The 27,738-nt window shown below is 51.5% G+C and overlaps 1 protein-coding gene across 1 annotated transcript in view; it reads left to right on the plus strand.

Moving 5' to 3' along the window:
- The window catches only part of LOC138249609 (trichohyalin-like), a gene marked incomplete at its 3' end in the record, with an annotated part of 239,489 nt that overhangs the window by 38,018 nt on the left and 173,733 nt on the right, over positions 1-27,738 (plus strand). The window contains exons 2-4 of the mRNA XM_069203554.1: positions 20,361-20,426; positions 20,498-20,532; positions 21,319-21,573. Coding sequence (XP_069059655.1) covers positions 20,361-20,426; positions 20,498-20,532; positions 21,319-21,573 — 356 coding nt within the window. The remainder of the gene's footprint in view (positions 1-20,360; positions 20,427-20,497; positions 20,533-21,318; positions 21,574-27,738) is intronic.

Consider the following 27,738-nt stretch of genomic DNA (forward strand, 5'->3'; position numbering starts at 1 on the left):
CCTCCGATGGGAGCTCCCTTGTGGTGGCGGCAACATCTGTGGCCCCCGCATCTACAGGTACAGCTGCCACCCACCCTACCAGCACCGCCCTCCCAGCAGCCCCTCAGCATTTGCCCCGTGCCCGCTCACCCAGGAGGGTGGGCATCACCTTCACCCCAGGCACCTCAGCCCCTGCCCCAGTCACCCCTGCTGCCCTCAGTGAGTAGGCCATTGACCTCCTCAGGTCCCTCACTGTTGGGCAGTCTACCATTTTGAATGCCATCCAGGGTGTAGAGAGGCAGTTGCAACAAACCACTGCATTCCTGGAGGGCATTCATTCTGGTCAGGCAGCCCTTCAGCGAGCTTTTCAGACTCTGGCCTCAGCACTGATGGCAGCCATTGTCCCTGTGTCTAGCCTCCCCCCTCCAACTTCCTCCACCCGACCCAATCCCCTGTACCTCAGCCTATCCCAAGCACACCTACAGACCAACATGCACACACGTCAACACCCAAGGGAAGCTCAGGCAAACATAAGCACCACACATCCCACAGGCATTCACGCAAGCATCACACACATGCAGACACACCAACATCTACTGCCTCCACTGTGTCCCCCTCTTCCTCGTCTCCCTCCTCCCTCCCAGTCTCGTCTACACTCACACCTGCATGCACTACCTCTACAGCCACTACGTCCCTCTCCAGCACACCCACCACCACACCCTTCTCACGTGCAGTCACCACCCCCACTACCATTCACACGTCCCCTGTGTCCTCTCCCAGTGTGTCTGTGACGCCCACTCCCAAGATACACAAACACAGGCACACACCCACCCAACAGTCATCTACCTCACGACAGCCTCCAGCGCATGCACCTTCACCCAAAGTCACCAAATGTACACCTCCTACAACCACCACCTCTTCCTCCACTCGCAAACCCCCTCCAGCTACCTGTCCCAGAGTGTCCAAAAAACTTTTCCTGTCCAACCTTGACCTCTTTCCCACACCTCCCCCACCCCGTCCATCTCATAGGTCCCGAACTAGCACCTCAGCCACAACATCTCTGGGACCAATGGTGACTGTAGTCACCGGAATCTGGAGTGCACCGGCCACGAGGGCAGCCAGTGTGGCACGGAGCCACAGCACAGACAGTCCCCCACCTGTGAAGCATCAGAAGTTGGCCAGTGCCCGGCGGGAGAGGGGGAAGACTCCAGCCACCAAAGCCGCTCCCAGGGGTGCCAGTGGGAGTGTGGAGTCAGCTGTGACACCTTCCAAGGTGAGGAAGGGCCACAAGAAACCCGTCAAGTCTGGGAAGAGCAGCACGGCGGAGAAGACCGCCATCATCCCCGATGCCCAGGAGGCCACCGCCAGCACCAGCCCACCTGGCCAGGAGGCCACCGCCAGCACCAGCCCACCTGGCCAGGAGGCCACCGCCAGCACTAGCCCCGCTGGGCCATGAAGGACCGCCAGCAAAAGCCCCACTGGGCCATGAAGGACCGCCAGCAGCTGAGACCCTGCAATGGAGACCGCCATCTCAAGCACCACTGAACAGGGCACCGCCATCCCAATCACCGCTGAACAGGGCACCGCCATCTCAAGCACCGCTGAACAGGGCACCGCCATCTCAAGCACCGCTGAACAGGGCACCGCCATCTCAAGCACCGCTGGCCCATGAGCGGCAAGGGCACTGACGCAACTGTGTCTGTCACGGGGTGAATGATTCACTCTGGGCACAAAGCCCCCTCCAGAACCAGTGGAGAGATACATCCACTACCTCTGTCCTTGACAGGATGAAGCACTCTAGGCACCATGCCCCCTCCAGAACCAGTGGAAAAAGGCATCCACTACCTCGGTCTTTAGCAGGATGAAGCACTCTGGACACAAAGCCCCCTTCAAAACCAGTGGAGAGATACATCCACTACCTCAGTCCTTGGCAGGATGAAGCACTCTGGGCACCATGCCCCCTCCAGAACCAGTGGAGAAAGGAATCCACTCCCTCTGTCCTTTGCAGGATGAAGCACTCTGGGCACAAAGCCCCCTCAAGAACCAGTGGAGAAAGGCATCCACTCCCTCTGTCCTTAGCAGGATGAAGCACTCTGGGCACAAAGCCCCTTCCAGAACCAGTGGAGACTGTCATCCACTTGAGAGACTGTGGCTTTGCACTCCCCAGGATTGAACAGTGGGCAAGCCACCCACTGTAGAGACCTGAGAGACTGCGGCTTTGCACTCCCCAGGATTGAACAGTGGGCAACCCACCCACTGTAGAGACTTGAGAGACTGTGGCTTTGCACTCCCCAGGATTGAACAGTGGGCAACCCACCCACTGTAGAGACTTGAGAGACTGTGGCTTTGCACTCCCCAGGATGGAACAGTGGGAAAACCACCCACTGTAGAGACTTGAGAGACTGTGGCTTTGCACTCCCCAGGATTGAACAGTGGGCAACCCACCCACTGTAGAGACTTCAGAGACTGTGGCTTTGCACTCCCCAGGATAAAGCAGTGGGCAACCCACCCACTGTAGAGACTTGAGAGACTGTGGCTTTGCACTCCCCAGGATTGAACAGTGGGCAACCCACCCACTGTAGAGACTTGAGAGACTGTGGCTTTGCACTCCCCAGGATTGAACAGTGGGCAACCCACCCACTGTAGAGACTTGAGAGACTGTGACTTTGCACTCCCCAGGATGGAGCAGTGGGCATGTGGCCCCTCATGGATTTGGCATTGTGCACTCAAGCGGCTGAGGTGCCCCCCCTTTCCCTCCCCCTGAGGTGCCTGTTTAGTTGCTGTCTGATGGCCCTGCAGTGTTCTCTCCGTCATGGTCGGGGATCTTGTGTGGGCCTCGCCCATACCGTGTGGTCCCAGTGTTCCACGGACTTTCTTAGATCACTACCTGGACTACTATGCTTGGTATATATTATGTACATGGTGTATATATATATTTCTGCCTACTTGCTTTTAATATATTACAATGGTTACACTCATTTTCTATTGTCTTTGCATTCTTCCAGGGGGCTTGGGGGGTGTAACTGTGATGTTTTGATATGCATTAGTGTATGTGTTGTAGTGGGTGAGGGTGGGGGTGGGGGTGTTGCGTGTGTGTGTGTCACTGTTTTTTCCCTCCCCCCCTCCCCTGTGTCGTAGGTGCAGTACTCAACGTGGTCTTCGCCGCCAGCGTTCGTGCTCCTGGTAGAGGAGCAGGAAGACTATCACAGGGAGAATTTGGACTTCCGGCTCCATGGTGGACTAGTTCCTCGTGGGGTGTGTAGAGGTGAGCGTTTTCCCTTCGGATTCCTGTTTCCGCCGTGTTTTTATCCGCGGTGAATCCACCCCAGAAAAGGAGGCGGATTGGCCTGTCATAACAGTGTAGGCGGTACATTGTCTCCCGCCTGTCTGTTGGCGGTGACCCCCAAGCTGTTTGTTTGTACCGCCGTGGCGGTCGGAGGGTTAAAGTGGCTGTCTCTGTTGGCGGTTTCCGCCACGGTCGTAATTGAAATTTTTTTACCGCCGGCCTGTTTGCGGTCTTACCGCCGCTTTAACACCGACCATCAGGGTTGTAATGACCACCTTAGTCTTTAAGGGACCACAATGTTCATGATATCAGCAGCGCAGCCCGCTTGGGCACACTTCACCCGAGACACGGCCCTGCCACATTAGAATCACAGTAGCTCAGTCTGCTTCAGGCATACTTCATGAAAGTTCCACTGCAACGGCCAGGTTCAGTTCACAGAGGCACAGTCCACTTTGGAAGACTCAGCAGTGTGATGGTCCCACCGCTTTGGAATCCCAGGGGTGCATTCCACTTTGGGCACACTTCAGGACAGTACCAAAGCATAGTTCATTGTTAGCAAGAGAAGCAATGCTCTTGTTCAGTAGCATCCTTGTTGCACTCACTTGAGTCTCTTCTGGGAGGACGGACCCACAGCTCCTGATTCCGCTGCTTCTTGCTCACCCTGGTAGTCAACACCTCCTGCAGGGATGGCTCACTCCTACTGTCTTTTTCTCAAGCAGATCCAGGTGCTTCAGGACAGGGAGACAGCTCTTCCTTTCAGATCAATCAATCAGGGATTTGTAAAGCACACTACTCACCTGTGAGGGTCTCAAGGCGCTGAGGAGGGGAGGGGGAGGGTGGGGAGGAGGTGTTGCTACTGCTTGAACAGCCTGGTCTTGAGAAGTTTCCTGAGGTAAGGAGGTCTTTGGTGTGGCGCAGGTGGGTGGAAAGAGTGTTCCACATTTTGGCGGCGAGGTGCAAGAATGATCTACCTTCGGTTGTAGTTCTGCGGACGCATTGGAAGGTTGCGAGGGTGAGGTCAGCAGAGCGGAGATGCCGTGTCGGGGTGTAGAAGGAGAGTCATCTGTTGAGATATTCTGGTCCGGTGCTGTGCAGTGCTTTGTGAGCGTGGGTGAGGAGTTTGAAGGTGATTCTCTTGTTGACTGGGAGCCAGTGCAGGTTTTTCAGGTGGTCTGTGATGTGGCAGTGGCGGGGATGTCCAGGATGAGGCATGCAGAGGTGTTCTGGATGCGTTGCAGCCTCTTCTGGAGTTTGGCCGTGGTTCCTGCACAGAGGGCATTGCTGTAGTCCAGTTTGCTGCTTACAAGGGCTTGGGTCACTGTTCTTCTGGTTTCAATGGGTATCCATTTGTAGATCTTTTGGAGCACGTGGAGGGTGTTGAAGCAGGAGGAGGAGATATCATTGACTTGCTGGGACATGGATAGTGAGGGTTCCAAGATGAATCCGAGGTTGCATGAGGGGCTGGTGGGAGTCGGAGTGGTTCTGATAGTGGCAGACCACCAGGAGTCTTCCTATGCGGAGGGGGTGGAGCCGAAGATGAGGACTTCTGTCTTGTCGGAATTGAGTTTGAGGCAGCTGCTCTTCATCCATTCGTGATGGCCTTCATTCCTTCATGGAGGTAGGTCTTGGCGGAGTCCTTGGTGAAGGAGAGGATCAGCTGGGTGTCGTCGGCGTATGAGATGATGTTGAGGTTGTGGGATTGGGCGATGTTAGCAAGTGGGGCCATGTAGACGTTGAAGAGGGTCGGGCTGAGGGACGAACCCTGGGGTACGCCACAGATAATTTCTGTGGCCCCCGAGCAGAATGGGGGGAGGCAGACTCTCTGTGTTCTGCCGGTGAGAAAGGAGGTGACCCAGTCCAGGGCTCTGTCGCAGATTCCAGCATTGCTGAGGCGTGAGTGTAGGGTGTGGTGGCAGACGGTGTCCAATTGCAGCCGAGAGGTCCAGGAGGATGAGGGCTGTGGTTTCGCTGCTGTCCAGTATGGTTCTGATGTCGTCAGTGGCGGCGATGAGGGCGGTTTTGGTGCTGTTGTTGCTGCTGAATCCGGATTGGGAAGGGTCCAGGGTGCGGTTCACCTCTAGGAAGTGGGTTAGTTGTCTGCTGACGGCCTTCTTGATTACTTCTGCCAGGAAGGGGAGCAGGGAGATAGGCTGGAAATTCTTGAGGTCCTTTGGGTCCGCCTTGAGTTTTTTGAGGAGGGCGTTGATCTTGGCGTGTTTCCAGCTCTCCGGGAAGGTGGCGGACTCAAAGGAGGTGTTGATGATCTTCCATAGTTGAGGTGCGATGACTGAGCTCGCTATGTTGAGGATGTGGTGAGGGCAGGGGTCAGATGAAGAGCCGGAGTGGATGGTGTTCATGATTTCGATGGTGTCGTTCTCGTTGACAGGGGTCCAGGAGAGCAGGAGGTTGGTCGGAGGTGAATCTGTGGTGTTGGTGGTTGTCAGGGGGGTCTGGGTGCTGAAGCTGTAGTGGATGTCTGCAATCTTGCTGTGGAAGTATTAGGCTAGGGAGTCGCAGAGGTCTTGGGATGGCGGGATGCTGTTGACGTTGGAGCTGGGGTTGGAGAGTTCCTTGTGGGTGTGTGCATTGTTTTGGTTCGGTCTTTGAAGGCAGTTCTTTTGGCAGCTCGGATGAGTTGGTGGTGTCTGTGGATGGCATTTTTGAAGGCTGTGTGGTTGTCCAGAGTCTGATCTTGGAGCCACTTTCTTTCAAGTCTTCAGCAGCTTTGCTTAGGCTCTTGGAGGTCGGCGGTAAACCAGGATGCCTTTCTGTCGGTGTGTCTATAGAAGGGATTCTTGATTGGGGAGAGAATATTGGCACAGGTGTTGACCCACTGCCTGAAGTTGCGGGCAGCTGCATCAGTGTCGGTGGTGTCGATGGGTGGGTTCTGGGAGAGGGTCGCGATAAGTTGGTCTTTGGTGACCTTGTTCCAACTGCAGTGGGGGATTAGTTGTGGGTGGTGGTGTGTTGTGGGTTTCTTGAAGGAGAAGTGGATGCAGTGGTGGTCTGTCCAGTAGAGTTCGGTGGTAATGGAGTCGCTGAACTGCTGTTGTGGGCCGGGGGGCCTGTAGACAAGGGTCCCTTGGAGGGTTGTGTTGGGATCAGTGTGGATTTGTAAGTGAGGGAGTTTGGCGGTGCTGAGGGTGTCTTTGGTGTTTTTCGTGATCCTGAGTATGTTCTCGTGGATGATGGTGATGCCTCCTCCTGGTATATTAGAGCGGTCCCTGCGGGTGATCTTGTAGCTGTCCGGGATGGCTGTGGTGATGTCAAGCGCTGAGGAGGGCTTCATCCAGTTCTCGGTCAAGAAGGTGACGTCTGGGGAGGCTGAGTCGAGTAGATTCAGTAGCTCTACTGCGTGCTTCTGGATGGAGCGGGTGTTGAGGAGGATACATCTGAGATGGTTACATCCTGCCTTGGTAGGTGGGTCGTTTGCGTGGAGGCTGGTGAAGGTGCAGTTCCAGCAGGAGAAGGTACCGCGGGTGGTCTGTGGGGAGGCTTGAAGGCAGGCGTGAGAGCGGCCGGTGTTGAGGGCGCAGAGGGTGGCGGGGTCGTAGTGAAGACGTCTGTGGTGGTGGTGGGGGGGATGAGAGCCAGGAGTCCAGCGCTAGGTGCAGTCCAGGCGCGGACGGGCACAGACGGGTTTGCCTTTAGTGCACCTTCGGTGCGCCAGCGGTGCACCCGCTGCACTCGTCCGCTGCACAGCCATGCAGCCACCACCATTAAGTAGGGAGATTGGGAGGAGGAGAGGACAGCTGGGAGTTGGGAAGGGGACAAGAACGGCACAAAAAAGGGGGCGGAGCCGAAAACAGAGGCGGGACGAAAAAGGAGGCAGGCCGTGGGGGCAGCAGCAGCTGGGGAGAGAGTGAAAGTGAAAGTGAGAGAGAGAGAGAGAGAGCGGAGTGAGAGAGAAACGAGGAAAAGGCGCACTAAGGAACAGTAGTGGAGCAGAGAGCAACATAAAGCAAAGCAAAAGGAGGAGAGAGGCAGAAGGTAGCCTAGTAGGAAAGCAGAGCTCTCCCACTAGACACCAGGGATGAGGCACACAGAAGCCTGCGGGTGGAGGAGGGCCTCGAACTCCTGAGAGGGGTCAGGAGTTCAGAGGAGCCAGGGAAAGGGCTCTACTTAGAGGGTGGAGCCACGGGAGGCAGGGCAATGCACTGACCAGGTCAGTGGTATTGTTCGGACTCAGACTCTAGTAATGTCCTCTATCCTCTGAGAAGCTAGGTTTCAGGAAAGACACCAGCTGCAGCTGCACAGCTGTCCCTTCAGTATCATGGTCTGCAATGTTAATAGGCAGCATTGTTCTTGGCAGTGCTATGTTATTTACTGTCAGTATAGATCACATTGTGCTCTGATGTGTCAGTGGGCAATGTCAAGATTTGCACTTTATGCTAATCAATGACAATTACATTTGTCAGGGTTTAGCGTCAGAGTCTTCAGTGTCTGGTTCATCATTATCAGAGTCTGCAGTGTCAATGTTTGCAATGTTATGGCCTTCATTCTTTCTGTATGTGGCAGCACTTGCCACTACATATTCATCTTCACTTGCCACTTCATATTCATCTTCTTAGTCTTCGCAGATGGTAAGTCTTCATTCTGTTCTTTAGGAAGGTTGGGTAGCTGGAACTGATGTCTTGCATCGCTTTGTGCACTGAGGTCAAAACAGAGCACTGTTTATTTTTGTAAAGGTTTGCATCATGGACATCGATTCACTGAAATGTCAAGGGTAGCAGTAGTGACACCACACTCCCTCTGACCTTAATGATGTTGCAGAAAGTGACATCATATGGCCTTTGACCCTGAAAATGATGTCACATGGCCATAATCCTGATTATATCACAATAATTGACATTGATGAAGATCCATAATAACTGAATAGTTATTCTACCATCACATTATAGACAAATGTCTATTTTAGATTTTGGTTTCTAGCATGGGCAAGTGAAGAAAGATATGTTTGGGGGTACTACCCCGAGAAAAGTGTTTAAAAATTGAGTTGCTAACTTGATTTAAAGCACAATCTTCACATACATTTTCTACATAGTTAAAGGATCTGAAAAGGCACTCATTAAATATTCAAGTCCTTTCATGGTGTGCCCAACCAAATGAAACCTTTAAAGATGACCTAGGGTGCCCCTATGTGTAAATACCATCTGATTGTCCCAGGGCCAGCATTTTGTCATGGTTGCGCCTTAAGCAAAGAATTAGATATGATATGCCAGAGCAAGGAGTTTGCCATTATTGCCATCCGTATACCATTGGGATCATTGGGTAAAATATTTCTTCTAGTATGTCCGACCACCATTGTTTCAGAGTTGAATCATATGCCACAGTTGTCCTTCCTTGAGACAAGAATTACCTCCAATGTGCTAGTGTCAGCATTGTTTTTATTTTTACTTTTATACATTGTATTGTTCTTTTCTTAATCTACCATTGTTATGAGAAGGAACAAAGACATTTTTCAGTTTGTTCTTTGAGGGCTGGTAGAGTGAGACCATGTAAAGCTGCAATGGTCTTGCTGTTGACTTCTAGCCCCTTTTATCCCATAATTAATTGGGTAGTTAAAGTAACAGAGGTTCAGTTAGAAGGGCAGAAAGAAAAATGACTAGACGCAAGAGGTGTAATTAAGCTCTCCTGGCTTGATGGATATTGAATCAAATTTATTTGCAGGAAAAAGATAGCTGAATGCTGAAAACCTCAATACTGAAGTGCGTAGGTGATTGGAATATGAGTGGGGAAGACAATGTGAAGAAGATGAATTATGTGCCTATGAATCTTAACTTACATAAAGTTAATCTATCCTGATATTTTTTTAATTTATATCATCTGTGATTTGTATTGTGGTAAAGTACATTAACTATGTATTGAACTAGTCACTTTATTTCCACAATGTGGAACTCGAATGGGAAGTGGAGGATGGAAGTTCCCTTTCCGGGTATATAGAATTTTACATTATGCTTGATAAGAAAGGAGAGGTGAGTGACGTCAGCAAATTGTTTTTACAGGATTTCCTCATGGGATAATCATTAATTTAATCTCGGACTTCTCTTTGCTCATAAGTATTTTAATGTTTTACTGTGGATATTTTTTAATTGTTTTACTTTGGGATTAGGCATCTGGGTCCCAAAATACCACTGATTTCTGTATCTGAACTTACATTCTAGAACCACTCTTTATAAATTCCTAAATAAGAATAAAGAATGATGGTTGAGGAAAATGTAAACCCTATCATGGCATGTTTGCTATAGTTTCAGTCAACATTCGGAGTGATAGAATGTCCTGGGATATTTGAAGGTTTAGGCAAGAATAAATCAGTATACCAGAATGAGGTTCACTGAAGTCAGCCACTGGGTTCAATATATTCCAAAGGATTGCTGAGTCAGTCTGTAACCCAAATAACACAGAGATGACTTTGATCAAAATATTAGTATTTTTCACAGCTGCTGAAACTTAGCTGTACAACTTTATTTATTTATGTATAAATACATAAAAAATAATTAATTTGACAACATGGGTGGTCCTTTCGACCCTTGCGGTCCGAAGACCACCAGGACTGCGGGGGCGGTGAAGACCGCCACATTATGAGTGTGGCGGTTTGTCCTCTGCAAAACCTCCACATCCCCGCAGGTACTGCCAGGGCGCTAGGACAGCTGGGCCAGAGGACAGCACCTCCGGGCTGACTGTCCACTAAAGTCCACCAGTGGTATTAGGAGTCGCCTGTCCACCAGGGCTCCTATTGCAGTAGCACCTCCACAAAAACCCTGTCAGAAAGGCTGCTAGTGACAGGAAATTCATTTCCTGTCGCCTGCAGATGACTACCACACCCCCCCTTCCAAAACAGAACCGCCCTCCTCCCACCCCCTTCAATCACAGCACCCTCCTCCCCTGACCCCTCTTCAAACACAGCACCCCTCCAGCACCCCCCTCCCACGCATACACGCGCACACACCCACACGCACCCCACATACATGCATACATACACACATTCACCAATGCGCACACATTACCGTATTCACTCACACCAACAGATACACATTCAAACAAACATATAAACACACACTCACTTCAGCAATCACACATGCATACACACTTACATCCACACTCACATACACACTTACATTCACGCACACATACACAACACCCTCACCCTCCCACTCCCCTCCCCTGTCGGACGATTGACTTACCTTGTCAAGCGAGGAGGTCATCTGCCAGAGAACGGGAACAGGCGCTTACACCGCCGGCAGCGCCCCACCATCAGGACACCGCCCGCCGTATTACTGCTCGTAATATGGGGGCCAGAGTCCTTCTGGCGTAGCGATGACGCCTGTGGAACCACCTCTGAGCCGCCGACCGCCAGCATGACCGCTGAAGGATTTCCTCCCAGATTGTGGTGGAAATCCTTCAGTACTTGTAATATGGTGGTCTTCTCACACCCGCAGCTACGATGGTCTGTGTAAAATACCGCCAAAGTCAGAATGACCACCAGAGTTTGCAGTTCTTGCCTACATTTATTCTCTTACAGTACTTGCCTCCATTTTGAGATGTACCCAGTCCACAAGCTCTGTCATACTTGAGTAAACACCAGGTTTGAAAATATCACCACAGCCTTCACCCCAGCTGACAATTCCAGCCAATGACCAAAAGGAAGCACCGTCACACGATAAAGGCCCTCCACTGTCACCCTGTAAAAAGGAAGGCAACAAGCCTAAATATGAGTTTGCAATAAAGACGGTAATTATATATTTCAGAAACACATATCCCTGTTCTTTACAATAGGTTCTTCTTAGTAAGTGGATTATTAATTTCTAAGGGAGTACCCCTACCATTTTAATAAACACTCACTGATTAGGTCACAACACAGTTCTAAGTAAATCACTGTTTAAAACATGGTAGCTAAAACACAAGTAGCAAGAAATTTCACAGAAACATTCATGATAAGGGAAACAGTACCAAAGAGCATTAAACAAATACAATTGCAATTAGAACACAACACAAAAAATTGCCAAACAAATTTAAAAGAAACAAGAAAAATGTAAAAAGAAAAAAAAGAAAAAAATGTTTCATGGCTTTCTTAAGGCAAATATCACTAACAAATCACAAAGATTAAATTAAAGTCAATATTTGCGGTTCACCGGAACATAGGAGAGATGTCAGGCCTAATTAATTTGATGGAATGGAGTGGGGAATGGGTCACATCTGCCAAAGTTTTATTTGGATTCTGAAAATCTTCCCACAAAGCAAATCAAGATGCTGAACCCAACGAGGGTCCCTCATTGAGTTCTGACTGAAGCCTTCAGTTTGGGTGCAAAAAAGTCAGAGCAGGGCAAAGCAGGATTTCAAAATAGCTGAGGTCTATTTACCACTGTTGTGTCTTTGTCATCTTACAATGGTCTCAAATTTTATCTTTGGAAATAGTAATTGTTTTGGTTCTAGCTGATGGGAAATCACTCCCAGTTTTTACTACAACCACAAGGTACTAAGGGCAAGGTTTTAAGTGTCAAGACTCATACTATACATAGGGTGTACATTCTCTGTTTGCAGCAAGGCCCACCTTTCAAAAGGTGCACCTGGCACAGACCGAGATAGCATTACCTGTTACGATGAATGCCCTGCCCCTGGCCATGAACCTGTCCTGCCCTGGGGGCAGTGCATTTAGTGGAATATGGGGCAGTTGCTTTCAAGCGACTCTGTTTCTCTGCTCAGGCAGCAAACTGTCGACACTTTAGAGGGTACAAAGATTACCCTGCAGGCAGGTGCAGTGAGTGACTGCACACCTATAAGGGGATGGCTAGGAGGTGCATGAGGCCACCCTCAGGGGGGTGTACTAACAGTGTCCCACCTCCCAGTAGCACACTGTGAGTGTGCCTTCTAAGATGCCCTTAGTTTGTGCCTGCGCCTGCATCCGTAATATGGTGCAGCTGCAGAGGTAAGGTGGTTCCTCATATGCATGCCACCATGCAAATGAGGAACTGCTCTCTCATGACAGCGATGGTGTTATATGTGCTATAAGTATTATAGAAGGGGCCTCACAAGCATCTGCAGCCCCTTCGGTAATGCCAAAGTTCCCCGGGGCACACAAAGTGGGCGCACATGCCTGTTGCATTCCAAGGGTACTTAGCATACTATTGCCCCAAGTCTCATTCCAGACAGGGAACTATGGGCCTCATTATGACCCTGGCGGGCGGCGGAGGCCGCCCGCCAGGATCCCGCCCTCCAAATTACCGCGCCGCGGTCAAAAGACCGCGGCGGGTATTACGAGTTTTCCCCTGGGCTGGCGGGCGGTTCCAGTAAAACCGCCCGCCAGCCCAGGGGAAAACAACCTTCCCACGAGGATGCCGGCTCGTAATCGAGCCGGCGGAGTGGGAAGGTGCGACGGGTGCAGTGGCACCCGTCGCGTATTTCAGTGTCTGCAAGGCAGACACTGAAATACTTTTCGGGGCCCTCTTACGGGGGCCCCTGCGACCCCCCCCTACCGCCATCCTGTTCATGGCGGCTTTCCCGCCATGAACTGGATGGCGGTAGGGGGGGTCAGAATCCTCATGGCTGCGGAGCGCGCTCCGCAGCCATGGAGGATTCCAAAGAGCAGCGGAAAGTCAGCGGGAGACCGCTGACTTTCCGCTTCTGACCGCGGCTGAACCGCCGCGGTCAGAATGCTCATTGGAGCACCGCCAGCCTGTTGGCGGTGCTCCCGTGGTCGGTGGCCCTGGCGGCCACCGGCCGCCAGGGTCAGAATGACCCTCTATGTGTCCAGCCCTAAATTGGTCAACTGGATCTTCTTCAAAGCACACAGTCCTTCTGCCTTTTTTATCCCTGTAGCATCGAAAAGAGGCCAACCACTTGACCTAGAACAGTTGAAGTCTGTAAGCGTCAGCAGAAGTCAGTGGCTCCTAATTTTTGTTTCCTTAACACTCAGAGTCTTCTTTCTTGCATATGTGTCTTCCCAGTGCAGGGATGTTCCGAGGATGTGGGGTTGAGGTGTCAGTCATATCCTGTGCAGTAGTCAGTGATTGGAGAATTCCCTAGAACCAATCCTGTCAACTTCCCCTCGAAAAGAAATGCCTTTTTTACAATTTCCTCTCCCAACTCACTGCAAATTTGTGAATGCATCATTTAAGATGGTCCTAGCATTACTCCCTGTGCAAGACAGTGGCCTCCCTTTTCAGCCAGACCCCCATTGAGATAAGGTCTCCTCGACTCTTTCTGTGCAGAAACTGCATTTTCCTCCTGCTGGGAGTATAGAGAGAAATTCTAGGATGACTCAGGAAATTAATTGTATTAGTTCCTAAACTCTCCTTTTGTAATCTACACTACAAAAGAAAGAGCTAACGATTCAGCCCTTTGTCTTAATACCTGAACCGCTCACCCTCCCAGAAGACTAATTCCTTCCAAGAGGAAACTGTTGACACCACTTCAGCCTTTCTATGCCCAAAGGAAGTTCCTTTGTCCTCCAGGAAGCCAGCTATTAAGAGCCAGTATGAAGTGTGTAATCTAGGGGTGAGTGTAACTGGCGTAATTGCCTCTAGTGTAATTATGTGCAATTACAACAAAACTAATATTTACACATAATTATGTGAGGGGTGTGATCCACCATTTAACACTATTTTCTTGGCACAAAATGGCCCTTTGTGTCCAAAATGGACCAGAGGATGAATTTTGCACTGAAACAATAGAATATATTATAACAGGACACGAACAGCAGCAGCCAGCAGCTGCTCGTGCTCTCTAGGTTTGTTGGTGCTGTCCGCCTGCTGTAAAATCTTTGCCCCAGATTACTACTAATCACTCCAGCAAGCCTAATCCCTTACTTTTGGTAATTTTGCATCACAAGAGTAATGCGGAATTACCGAAAATTACTCTAATTACTCTGGCACATTTAAAGTTTCTCCCAGTCCCAGTGTATTCCGCTCTGCGCATTAAGATACTGGAAATATTTAGGGGTGTTTCAGGTGTTTTTTTAAACCTGCCTTTAATACAAAATTGTAACCATGTATGTAACCTTCAGTTGTGTGTATATTAAATTACTCTTTCTTTTTTACAGAAGTCGTGATGATTAGACATTGATGTATTCAGTGTTATATGTTGTGTTGCTACGTTCTGAGTTCCTAGGCCACAGCAACTCCAAGACTCAGCTGTGTCCTTTTCTTCCTTGCTACCCTCATAGTTAAGTGCTAAAGGGGGCACATGATGCACAGTTTCAGGGTCCACAGTATGGAGATTTTAGGACACCAGTGATGAAAGATGCCAATTAACACACTTTGGACATTGTAATTTCTGATTGCCATGGGACCTACCAATAAGTAGTTCTCACATTCCACATTTCAGTAACATTAATACACTTCCCTCCCCAGCCACTTCCTAATTTTGAAGTTGTATTTTGAACTGTTTTGTTAATTCTGTATTTCTGCTAGATAGTCGTCCATATCAAGAACTGGTGTGAGTGGGTGTACTAATCCTTCAGATTAAATGTATGGCTAGTAATGATTTGTAATTTCAGCCAGTAAGGACATGCATGATGTATCGCCAGTCTTGAACTGGCTTGGAAGGTTAAATTAGACAGTCCTAGAAGATCTCTCAAATTAACGTGCTAGAAAATAGCTGAAGTATCCAATCTATGTTGACAATAGCTTGGGTCAGCATAAGGTAAAATAAAGATAAAGGTGATTTAAGATTAATATGCCTGTCATTCAAAACTTTTAAGCTCTTTACAACAATATATATGTTTAATTGCATTTATCTTGTTCTCCATTTCTCAATTTTACTTTAATATTAACCATGCACCAACATATTATTATGTAATATCACAACCTCAATTTATGACATGTTAATTGTAAGACAATTTTGCTTGTTTTGGGATTAAGTCCAATTACAGTTTGGTCAAATAGAATCAGATCATTTCCGTACATAAAAAGCTTAATTGGATGTAAACCTGTACTTGGTGAAATGAAGTGCCTCCTGATTTACAGCTAAACTGCAATGGAATAGCTGTCAAAAAGTCAGTTGTTCCATCTACTCTCATTTGTTTTCCTTTCCCTTATTTAGAATCAAATCAAATCAAATCAAATCATTAGCATTTGTAAAGCGCGCTACTCACCCGTGCGGGTCTCAAGGCGCTAGGGGGGAAAGGGGGGGTTATCGCTGCTCGAACAGCCAAGTCTTTAGGAGTCTCCGGAAAGCGGAGTGGTCCTGGGTGGTCCTGAGGCTGGTGGGGAGGGAGTTCCAGGTCTTGGCCGCCAGGAAGGAGAAAGATCTCCCACCCGCCGTGGAGCGGCGGGTGCGAGGGACGGCAGCAAGTGCGAGGCCAGCGGAGCGGAGGGGGCGGGTGGGGACGTAGAAGCTGAGGCGTCTGTTGAGGTATTCCGGTCCCTTGTTGTGGAGGGCTTTGTGTGCGTGGGTGAGAAGACGGAAGGTGATCCTTTTGCTGACTGGGAGCCAATGCAGGTGTCTCAGGTGTGCGGAGATGTGGCTGTTGCGGGGTACGTCGAGGATGAGGCGGGCCGAGGCGTTTTGGATGCGTTGCAGGCGGTTTTGGAGTTTGGCGGTGGTCCCAGCGTAGAGGGTGTTGCCGTAGTCCAGGCGACTCGTGACAAGGGCGTGGGTCACGGTTTTTCTGGTGTCGGCGGGGATCCAGCGGAAGATCTTGCGGAGCATGCGGAGAGTGAGGAAGCAGGCGGAGGACACGGCGTTGACTTGCTTGGTCATGGTGAGAAGAGGGTCCAAGATGAAGCCGAGGTTGCGGGCGTGGTCTGCGGGGGTCGGTGCGGTGCCGAGGGCCGTGGGCCACCAGGAGTCGTCCCAGGCGGACGGGGTGTTGCCGAGGATGAGGACTTCCGTTTTTTCAGAGTTCAGCTTTAGGCGGCTGAGCCTCATCCAATCTGCGACGTCCTTCATACCCTCTTGTAGGTTGGTCTTGGCGCTGGCGGGGTCCTTGGTGAGGGAGAGTACAAGTTGGGTGTCGTCGGCGTAGGAGGTGATGATGATGTCGTGCTTGCGTACGATGTCGGCGAGGGGGCTCATGTAGACATTGAAGAGTGTCGGGCTGAGCGATGAGCCTTGAGGTACGCCGCAGATGATCTTGGTGGGTTCTGAGCGAAACGGAGGGAGGTAAACTCTTTGGGAGCGGTTAGCGAGGAAGGAGGCGATCCAGTCCAGGGCCTGGCCTTGGATCCCGGTGGAGCGTAGGCGGGTGATTAGGGTGCGGTGACAGACGGTGTCAAAGGCAGCCGAGAGGTCGAGGAGAATGAGGGCGACTGTTTCACCGTTGTCCATCAGGGTTCTGATGTCGTCTGTGACTGAGATGAGGGCGGTTTCCGTGCTGTGGTTGGTTCGGAATCCGGTTTGTGAAGGGTCGAGCAGGTTGTTGTCTTCCAGGAAGGTGGTCAGCTGTTTGTTGACGGTCTTTTCTATTACCTTGGCTGGGAAAGGTAGAAGAGAGATGGGGCGGAAGTTTTTCAGGTCGCTTGGGTCAGCCGTAGGTTTCTTTAGTAGGGCGTTGACTTCAGCGTGCTTCCAGCATTCGGGGAAGGTAGCAGAAGAAAAAGAAGAGTTGATGACGGTCTGGAGGTGCGGGGCGATGATGTCGTCGGCTTTGTTAAAGATGAAGTGCGGGCAGGGGTCCGAAGGGGCGCCGGAGTGGATAGAGTTCATGATGGATTTGGTTTCTTCCGTGTTGATGTGGGTCCAGTTGTTGAGGGTGATGTCCGGGGAAGCGGGTTCAGTGGTGTATGGTTGGGTCTGGTGTCCGAAGCTGTCGTGGAGGTCGCTGATCTTGCGATGGAAGAAAGTGGCGAGGGATTCGCACAAATCCTGTGAGGGCGTGACGGCGTTGGCGCTGGCGCTGGGGTTGGAGAACTCTTTGACGATGCTGAAGAGTTCTCTGCTGTTGTGGCTGTTTTTGTCTAGTCTGTCGGTGAAAAAGTTCCTTTTGGCAGTGCGGATCAGGTGGTGGTGTTCGCGTGTAGCGTTCTTGAGGGCGGTCATGTTGTCAGCGGTGTGGTCCTTGCGCCAGGCCTTCTCAAGGGCACGACAAGTTTTCTTTGATTCTTTGAGGGTGTCAGAGAACCAGAGAGGTTTTTTGGTGTTGGTCTGTCGATGCGTGCGTTTGAGGGGAGCAAGGTTGTCAGCGCAGTTGGAGATCCAGTTTGTGAGGTTGAGAGCTGCGTCGTTGGGGTCGGTGGTGAGGGTGGGTTGGTTGGCGGCGAGAGCGGAGAAGAGTTGCTCTTCAGGGATCTTGTTCCACTGTCGACGAGGGATGGGTTGAGTGCGGAGGTGGGAGGTCTCGCGTCGGAATGTGAAGTGGACGCAGCTGTGGTCGGTCCAGTGCAGGGCAGAGGTGTGGCTGAAGAAGACGTGTTTGCTGGCGGAGAAGATAGGGTCGAGCGTGTGTCCGGCGATGTGGGTGGCGGTGTTCACCAGTTGTTTGAGGCCGAGGTTGGCGAGGTTGTCGAGCAGGGTGGTGGTGTTGGGGTCGTTGTTTTGTTCCAGATGGAAGTTGAGGTCGCCTAGGAGGATGTAGTCCGGTGAGGCGAGGGCGTGCGGGGAGATGAAGTCGGCGATGGCGTCGCTGAAAGAGGCGCGAGGTCCGGGAGGACGGTAGACGAGGGATCCTCTGAGGGTGGTCCTTGGGTCGGTGCGAATCTGAAAATGCAGGTGTTCAGCGGCGAGGGGGGGGTCTTCGGTGGAGGTGGTGACGCTGATGGAGTCTTTGAAGATGATGGCGACACCTCCTCCTACTTGGTTGGTGCGGTCTTTTCTGGAGATCTTGTAGCCTTCGGGGATGGCGGGTAGCGATGTCTGGAGCAGAGGAGGCGTTCATCCATGTCTCCGTGATGAAGGCGACGTCCGGGGCTGTGGAGTCCAGGAGGTCCCAAAGTTCAACGGCGTGCTTGTGGACGGAACGAGCGTTGACCAGGATGCACTTGAGGTGGTTGATGGCGCGTGGGCTTGTGGTCGTGGTAGTTGCGTGGTGGAAGATGCGTTTGCAGGAGTTGCAGGCGAAGGGTCCATGGGTGCGTTTGGGGTGAGCTAGGAAGCAGGTTTTGGAGCGCCCTGGGTTGAGGGCGTGGAGGGTGGTGGGGTCGTAGCGGATCAGCGGGGCTTGGGGGAGCTGGGGACCAGGGGTCGTGGCGCTGGGCGCGGGCCAGGCGCGGACGGGCGCAGACGGGCTTGCCTCTGGCGCGCCTCCGGCACGCCAGCGGCGTGCCCGCTGCGCGCGCCCGCTGCGCAGTCGCGCAGCGGCCGCCATAAGAGGTAGGAGGGGGGGGGAGGGGTCAGCTGGGGGCGAATGGGAGCTGGGGGGCGGGGGCGTGCAGGAGGTCGCGGCGGGAAAGCGCGAGGGAGGGGGGGGGACAGGTAGAGTGAGAGGAGCTGGGGGAGGGGGTTTAGGGTGGAGGAGGGTGAGTGTTAGGAGGTTTGGAGATTAGGGAGAGAGATAGGAGTAGGGTTGTGAAGATAGGGGAGGGGGGGTTGTAGAGGTGGGTGAGGGAGAGAGGTAGAGTGAGAGGATAGGGAGATAGGTAGTAGAGGGGGTGGCGGGAGGGGGGGAGAGATAGAGAAATAGATAGAGAAAATAGATAGAGAAGTCGATAGATAGGGAAATAGATAGATAGACAGATAGGTAGGTAGGAGGAGGTGGAGAGTGGGGGAGTTAGATAGTGAGATAGGGAGCTAGAGAGATAGGAAGATAGGAGGAGTGAGGGAGGTAGATAGCGAACGGGTTAGCTAGGGGTGAGAGAGGGGGAGGCGAGTGAGGGAGGGGGATGAGGAAGGAGCAGGAGGGCAGGCTCGGGGGAAGAAGACGGAGGAGGTAGAAGAGCCGAAGACAGGAGAACAGAAGACAGGAGAACAGAAGACAGAAGAACAGAAGACAGAAGAGCAGAAGACAGAAGCACAGAAGATCGGAAGAGCAGAAGAACAGAGAAGAACAGAGAAGAACAGAGAAGAACAGAGAAGAACACAGAAGAACACAGAAGAACACAGAAGAACACAGAAGAACCGAGAAGAAGAACACAGAAGCACAGAGAAGAACAGAGAAGAAGAACACAGAAGACCGGAAGAACACAGAAGAACAGAAGGGAAGAACAGAAGAACAGAAGAACACAGAAGAAGATTGCAGAGGGGGAGCGAGGAGGGAGAGACAGAGAGGAGGAAAAGAAGCAGGAGCAGAAGAGAAGGTGAGTGGCGCGGGGCAGGGCGAGGGGCTGGGAGGAGGGGGGTACTTACAGTTAGGTGGGTCTCAGGAACACAGGAACTCGGGAACTTGGAGGAGCTGCAGCGGCAGGGGGAGCGACCTACCCTTGGGTCAAGGGTCGCTACCACTGTCGCGCAGCGGCCGCCATAAGAGGTAGGAGGGGGGGGGAGGGGTCAGCTGGGGGCGAATGGGAGCTGGGGGGCGGGGGCGTGCAGGAGGTCGCGGCGGGAAAGCGCGAGGGAGGGGGGGGGACAGGTAGAGTGAGAGGAGCTGGGGGAGGGGGTTTAGGGTGGAGGAGGGTGAGTGTTAGGAGGTTTGGAGATTAGGGAGAGAGATAGGAGTAGGGTTGTGAAGATAGGGGAGGGGGGGTTGTAGAGGTGGGTGAGGGAGAGAGGTAGAGTGAGAGGATAGGGAGATAGGTAGTAGAGGGGGTGGCGGGAGGGGGGGAGAGATAGAGAAATAGATAGAGAAAATAGATAGAGAAGTCGATAGATAGGGAAATAGATAGATAGACAGATAGGTAGGTAGGAGGAGGTGGAGAGTGGGGGAGTTAGATAGTGAGATAGGGAGCTAGAGAGATAGGAAGATAGGAGGAGTGAGGGAGGTAGATAGCGAACGGGTTAGCTAGGGGTGAGAGAGGGGGAGGCGAGTGAGGGAGGGGGATGAGGAAGGAGCAGGAGGGCAGGCTCGGGGGAAGAAGACGGAGGAGGTAGAAGAGCCGAAGACAGGAGAACAGAAGACAGGAGAACAGAAGACAGAAGAACAGAAGACAGAAGCACAGAAGATCGGAAGAGCAGAAGAACAGAGAAGAACAGAGAAGAACAGAGAAGAACAGAGAAGAACAGAGAAGAACAGAGAAGAACACAGAAGAACACAGAAGAACACAGAAGAACACAGAAGAACCGAGAAGAAGAACACAGAAGCACAGAGAAGAACAGAGAAGAAGAACACAGAAGACCGGAAGAACACAGAAGAACAGAAGGGAAGAACAGAAGAACAGAAGAACACAGAAGAAGATTGCAGAGGGGGAGCGAGGAGGGAGAGACAGAGAGGAGGAAAAGAAGCAGGAGCAGAAGAGAAGGTGAGTGGCGCGGGGCAGGGCGAGGGGCTGGGAGGAGGGGGGTACTTACAGTTAGGTGGGTCTCAGGAACACAGGAACTCGGGAACTTGGAGGAGCTGCAGCGGCAGGGGGAGCGACCTACCCTTGGGTCAAGGGTCGCTACCACTGTCGCGCAGCGGCCGCCATAAGAGGTAGGAGGGGGGGGGAGGGGTCAGCTGGGGGCGAATGGGAGCTGGGGGGCGGGGGCGTGCAGGAGGTCGCGGCGGGAAAGCGCGAGGGAGGGGGGGGGACAGGTAGAGTGAGAGGAGCTGGGGGAGGGGGTTTAGGGTGGAGGAGGGTGAGTGTTAGGAGGTTTGGAGATTAGGGAGAGAGATAGGAGTAGGGTTGTGAAGATAGGGGAGGGGGGGTTGTAGAGGTGGGTGAGGGAGAGAGGTAGAGTGAGAGGATAGGGAGATAGGTAGTAGAGGGGGTGGCGGGAGGGGGGGAGAGATAGAGAAATAGATAGAGAAAATAGATAGAGAAGTCGATAGATAGGGAAATAGATAGATAGACAGATAGGTAGGTAGGAGGAGGTGGAGAGTGGGGGAGTTAGATAGTGAGATAGGGAGCTAGAGAGATAGGAAGATAGGAGGAGTGAGGGAGGTAGATAGCGAACGGGTTAGCTAGGGGTGAGAGAGGGGGAGGCGAGTGAGGGAGGGGGATGAGGAAGGAGCAGGAGGGCAGGCTCGGGGGAAGAAGACGGAGGAGGTAGAAGAGCCGAAGACAGGAGAACAGAAGACAGGAGAACAGAAGACAGAAGAACAGAAGACAGAAGAGCAGAAGACAGAAGCACAGAAGATCGGAAGAGCAGAAGAACAGAGAAGAACAGAGAAGAACAGAGAAGAACAGAGAAGAACAGAGAAGAACACAGAAGAACACAGAAGAACACAGAAGAACACAGAAGAACCGAGAAGAAGAACACAGAAGCACAGAGAAGAACAGAGAAGAAGAACACAGAAGACCGGAAGAACACAGAAGAACAGAAGGGAAGAACAGAAGAACAGAAGAACACAGAAGAAGATTGCAGAGGGGGAGCGAGGAGGGAGAGACAGAGAGGAGGAAAAGAAGCAGGAGCAGAAGAGAAGGTGAGTGGCGCGGGGCAGGGCGAGGGGCTGGGAGGAGGGGGGTACTTACAGTTAGGTGGGTCTCAGGAACACAGGAACTCGGGAACTTGGAGGAGCTGCAGCGGCAGGGGGAGCGACCTACCCTTGGGTCAAGGGTCGCTACCACTGTCGCGCAGCGGCCGCCATAAGAGGTAGGAGGGGGGGGGGAGGGGTCAGCTGGGGGCGAATGGGAGCTGGGGGGCGGGGGCGTGCAGGAGGTCGCGGCGGGAAAGCGCGAGGGAGGGGGGGGGACAGGTAGAGTGAGAGGAGCTGGGGGAGGGGGTTTAGGGTGGAGGAGGGTGAGTGTTAGGAGGTTTGGAGATTAGGGAGAGAGATAGGAGTAGGGTTGTGAAGATAGGGGAGGGGGGGTTGTAGAGGTGGGTGAGGGAGAGAGGTAGAGTGAGAGGATAGGGAGATAGGTAGTAGAGGGGGTGGCGGGAGGGGGGGAGAGATAGAGAAATAGATAGAGAAAATAGATAGAGAAGTCGATAGATAGGGAAATAGATAGATAGACAGATAGGTAGGTAGGAGGAGGTGGAGAGTGGGGGAGTTAGATAGTGAGATAGGGAGCTAGAGAGATAGGAAGATAGGAGGAGTGAGGGAGGTAGATAGCGAACGGGTTAGCTAGGGGTGAGAGAGGGGGAGGCGAGTGAGGGAGGGGGATGAGGAAGGAGCAGGAGGGCAGGCTCGGGGGAAGAAGACGGAGGAGGTAGAAGAGCCGAAGACAGGAGAACAGAAGACAGGAGAACAGAAGACAGAAGAACAGAAGACAGAAGAGCAGAAGACAGAAGCACAGAAGATCGGAAGAGCAGAAGAACAGAGAAGAACAGAGAAGAACAGAGAAGAACAGAGAAGAACAGAGAAGAACAGAGAAGAACACAGAAGAACACAGAAGAACACAGAAGAACACAGAAGAACCGAGAAGAAGAACACAGAAGCACAGAGAAGAACAGAGAAGAAGAACACAGAAGACCGGAAGAACACAGAAGAACAGAAGGGAAGAACAGAAGAACAGAAGAACACAGAAGAAGATTGCAGAGGGGGAGCGAGGAGGGAGAGACAGAGAGGAGGAAAAGAAGCAGGAGCAGAAGAGAAGGTGAGTGGCGCGGGGCAGGGCGAGGGGCTGGGAGGAGGGGGGTACTTACAGTTAGGTGGGTCTCAGGAACACAGGAACTCGGGAACTTGGAGGAGCTGCAGCGGCAGGGGGAGCGACCTACCCTTGGGTCAAGGGTCGCTACCACTGTCGCGCAGCGGCCGCCATAAGAGGTAGGAGGGGGGGGGAGGGGTCAGCTGGGGGCGAATGGGAGCTGGGGGGCGGGGGCGTGCAGGAGGTCGCGGCGGGAAAGCGCGAGGGAGGGGGGGGGACAGGTAGAGTGAGAGGAGCTGGGGGAGGGGGTTTAGGGTGGAGGAGGGTGAGTGTTAGGAGGTTTGGAGATTAGGGAGAGAGATAGGAGTAGGGTTGTGAAGATAGGGGAGGGGGGGTTGTAGAGGTGGGTGAGGGAGAGAGGTAGAGTGAGAGGATAGGGAGATAGGTAGTAGAGGGGGGTGGCGGGAGGGGGGGAGAGATAGAGAAATAGATAGAGAAAATAGATAGAGAAGTCGATAGATAGGGAAATAGATAGATAGACAGATAGGTAGGTAGGAGGAGGTGGAGAGTGGGGGAGTTAGATAGTGAGATAGGGAGCTAGAGAGATAGGAAGATAGGAGGAGTGAGGGAGGTAGATAGCGAACGGGTTAGCTAGGGGTGAGAGAGGGGGAGGCGAGTGAGGGAGGGGGATGAGGAAGGAGCAGGAGGGCAGGCTCGGGGGAAGAAGACGGAGGAGGTAGAAGAGCCGAAGACAGGAGAACAGAAGACAGGAGAACAGAAGACAGAAGAACAGAAGACAGAAGAACAGAAGACAGAAGCACAGAAGATCGGAAGAGCAGAAGAACCTATAAGATAGGCATAAAAACAGTTAGAAAACAGTGCAATTAGTGAAAATCACAATAGAGAGAAATGGCCCTAGGGGAAGCACAAACCATATACTAAAAAAATTGAATGCAAAAGTCGGCCCCCTGCCTAGGTAAGTGGAGTGTGTAGTGGGGAGCTGAGAGTAGTAGGAAAGCCCAAAGGTGAGTACCACAACGCACCCCAGTGCCAGGAAAGCAGGAGTAAAGAATAAGAAGGAAGGTGGTGCTTTCAAAAGCCTTTATTGCTCTCATATTGGAGTAGTCTGTTTAGTTATTTATTTTATTTGTTATGCTTTTAATATAGCGCTTTTTATGGCCAATTGGTGTGTCAGAGACTTTCATAAGTTCATAAGCTAGGTACATATATGGCAAAAGAAACCAGGGGTACCTGCAACGCTGCTCTCTGTCGCCTTTACTGTTTAACCTGGCTATCAAACCTCTGACAGCTTTACTTCTGCTAGGGGTGCATTAGGGTTTTCCATTTTTCTGGACTACACCCGCAGTATCATAATGCACCGACGATATCCTTTTGTACATAAGGGCCACTATAGAAAGGCAGACTTTTCTGATACTATGCATACCATCGACGATTCTGCGCCAGTCTCTGGTCTTCATGTGGATTGGGATAAATCCTGTGTTTTCCCTCTAGATGCTGCTGATCAGTTACCTTGCCAGCTGCTTTTGAATGGTAGGCTCATGTGGGAGGCTGTATCATTCAAATACCAGGGAGTGAACATTTACCACTCTGCACATGATTTACACGATGGTAACTTTGGTTGCAGTTGGCCATTGGTTAGTTGGCCATAATTTAGCTGAGATGGGCCTTCTCCAAGATTGCTTTACCTATGGTTCCTTACAACTCCTGATATTCCCTAAGAAACACCTGTTGATTCAACCTCTGACTGTAGGAGGCTGGCCTGGTGTGTGGGTATGGTACTTACACCTTATACCAGGTCCAGGTATCCCTTATTAGTGTAGTGTAGTCAGTGTCTAGAAGCCAGGCTCTCTAGAGGTAGCTGTGGATGAGCAGCCAAGGCTTATCTAGGCGACATGCAGAGCTCATGGAAAATATAATTGTATTTTGTAAGTTTGCGCCGCTTTTGCGTAAAACAATTACGCAAATGCGGCGCTAAAAAAGTATAAATATGGGCCTCAGTGTTACAAAAATAAAAGTACTTTATTTTGGTGACACAAATACCAAAAATACCATGGAGGCTATACTCCCTTAGGAGGTAAGTAATACACAAATTATATCCACTATATATGCAGAGATAGGCATAAAAACAGTTAGAAAACAGTGCAATTAGTGAAAATCACAATAGAGAGAAATGGCCCTAGGGGAAGCACAAACCATATACTAAAAAAATTGAATGCAAAAGTCGGCCCCCTGCCTAGGTAAGTGGAGTGTGTAGTGGGGAGCTGAGAGTAGTAGGAAAGCCCAAAGGTGAGTACCACAACGCACCCCAGTGCCAGGAAAGCAGGAGTAAAGCATTTTAAATTCCCCAGAACACCCACTTTGAAGAAAAGAAGAATAATGCAAACCCCAGAAGAGACTGCAAGACACCAACAGTGGATTCCTGGACAAGAGGACCTGTGGAAGGATACCCAGGCCAAGAAGCACAGCAGAGTTCAGGAAGGGCAGGAGCCCCTACCCACCAGTCTTAAGGTGTAGGAGGTGAGTCGACGGTGGAGAAGGAGAGTCAGCACTGCACCCAATAAGATGAAGTTGAGTTCCTGGAGGATGCAGGTGATGTCCCACGCCGGGAGGAGGATTGCAGTTGGGTTTGCGTCTTTGGATTCCACCAACAAGCCTTGGCACACGCCAAAATTGTGGTTAGCGGAGAGTGGAGATGCCGGGGACCAGAAAGGACCAGGTGGACTCTACCCAGGAGGGGGAGTCAGCGGGGGCCCTCAGCAACACAGAGAGCCCACAGAAGACCAGGCAGCCTCCACAGGAGTCCCACAGGATGGGGACACGAAAGTCGCAGAAGAGGCCCACGCAGCACTACGAAAAAGGCTCCCATGCCGCCGAAGAACCACTCAGGGAGCTGTGCATCGTTGTATGGAGTACTGGGGGCTGGAGCTTAAGGATGCCTGAAGATCTTGTGGAAAGATGCCAACAAGCCAACATTGGCAGCTGCAAAGACGCGGTGCATGGGGTACTATCCTGCGTTGGCATGCAGGGGCTTACCTCCACCCAAGTTGGACAGCTGGAAGAGAGGACCGTCTCAACCACTTCAGTCCACCACCCGTGATGCAGGATCCACACAGCTCAGCAGGAGAGGTGAGCCACGCAGCCGGTCGTCATTGCAGTTGTGCCTGCAGAAGCAGGGGAGTGACTCCTTCACCCCAAGGGAGATTTCTTCTTCCTTCTGATGCAGGCTGAAGATGAGCTTTCCTCAGAGGATGCACAACCGGGGAAATGTTGCAGTTGCTGGAAGGAGCCGTGGATGAAATGTAGCAGGTGACGTCTTGCTTCTTTGTTGCAGCTTGTCGAGTCCTGGAGCATCCAGATGCAGTTTCTTCGGTCAGAAGTAAAAGTGGAGGTTTTAGAGGATTTCTGCTGGAGTCTTGCAATCCAAATCTGAGGAACCACCAAAGAGAGAGACACTAAATAGCGCTGAAAAGGAGGTTGGTCACCTAGCTGGGTGACCACCTATCAGGAGGGGGCTCTGATGTCACCTGCTGCCACTGGCAACTCATATGCTCCCAGAGTTCCCTGCCAAACTTGAATCCAAGATGCAAAACCCAGGGACCCTCTGGAGGAGCTGTGAGCACCACCCCTGGGGGGATGATGGACAGGGGAGTGGTCACTCCCCTTTCCTCTGTCCAGTTTCGCACCAGAGCAGGGACTGGGGATCCCTGAACTGGTGTAAACTGATGTATGCAAGGAGGGCACCAAATGTGCAATTCAAAGCATTGCCAGTGGATTGGGGAGGTTACCCCTCCCACGCCTGTAACTCCTATTTCCAAAGGGGGAGGGTGTACACCCCTCTCTCAAAGGAAATCCTTTGTTCTGCCTTCCTGGGCTTGAGCTTCTCAAGCAACAGGAGGGCAGAAACCTGTGTGGGAGGAGGCAACAACTTGGGCTGCCTGGAAACCCTCAGAATGCCGTAATGGCAATACTGGGGGTCCTCTAAGGAGTGCCCAGAGTGCATGGACTAATACAACCAATGCTTGAAAAAGAATTGGGGTATAATTCCAACATGTTTGATACCAACATGCCTATGCTCAGAGTTACCATTATGTAGTTGGACATAGGTATTGACCTATGTCCAGTACACGTTTAAAATGGCATACCCGCACTCACGAAGTCTGGGAAAATGGGCCTGGAGTTCATGGGGGCACCTCTGTGTCCTCACACACAGGTACTTTGCACCCTGCCCTCTGGGCTAGCAGGCCTGCCATAGGGGTGGCTTATAAGTGACCTGGTGCAGTGAAAGGTGGCAGTGAAAGGGTGCTTGCATCTTTTCACACAGGCTGCAATGGCAGTCCTGCAGAACCCTTTGCTTTGGTTCCCTATGGGTGGCAAAATATATGCTGCAGCCTATAGGGATACCCTGGAACCCCAATGCCCTGGGAACCTAGGTACTATATACTAGGGACTTATAATGGGGCACCAGTGTGCCAATTGTAGGATGAAATAGGTTCCAGCAACCAAGTTTTAAAGGAGAGAGCATAATCACATGGGTCCTGGTTAGCAGGATCCCAATGAACACAGTCAAACACACTACCAAACAGGCCAAAAGTGGGAGTAACCAAGCTAGAAAGAGGCTACTTTCCTACACTGACTTTACCCTGTATACCATTGTCCTGTCTAAAATGAACAAATATAATTATTAGAAATCAACTCCACTATGCACATGCAGTCCCACCTGTTGGCCTCCCCACACAGGCAGGATGGTTATCAGATCAATTCATGTACCAATCTGAGATTCAACACACTTGAGGATTTATTCAGAAATACTGAAATAAGTGATTTCTTGTCTCTACTTTCTGACTATAATTTCACACCAGACCAATTCCTTACATACAGTCGCATAGATTTACATTCATTCCAATGGCCCCCACACACACATAGGCGGTCATCATGAACATGGCGGTTCGGCCCGCCATGCCGGTAGTGGCAGCTGAA

The sequence above is a fragment of the Pleurodeles waltl genome, chromosome 8 (genome assembly GCF_031143425.1).
Source record: "Pleurodeles waltl isolate 20211129_DDA chromosome 8, aPleWal1.hap1.20221129, whole genome shotgun sequence".
Taxonomy (NCBI): Eukaryota; Metazoa; Chordata; class Amphibia; order Caudata; family Salamandridae; genus Pleurodeles; species Pleurodeles waltl.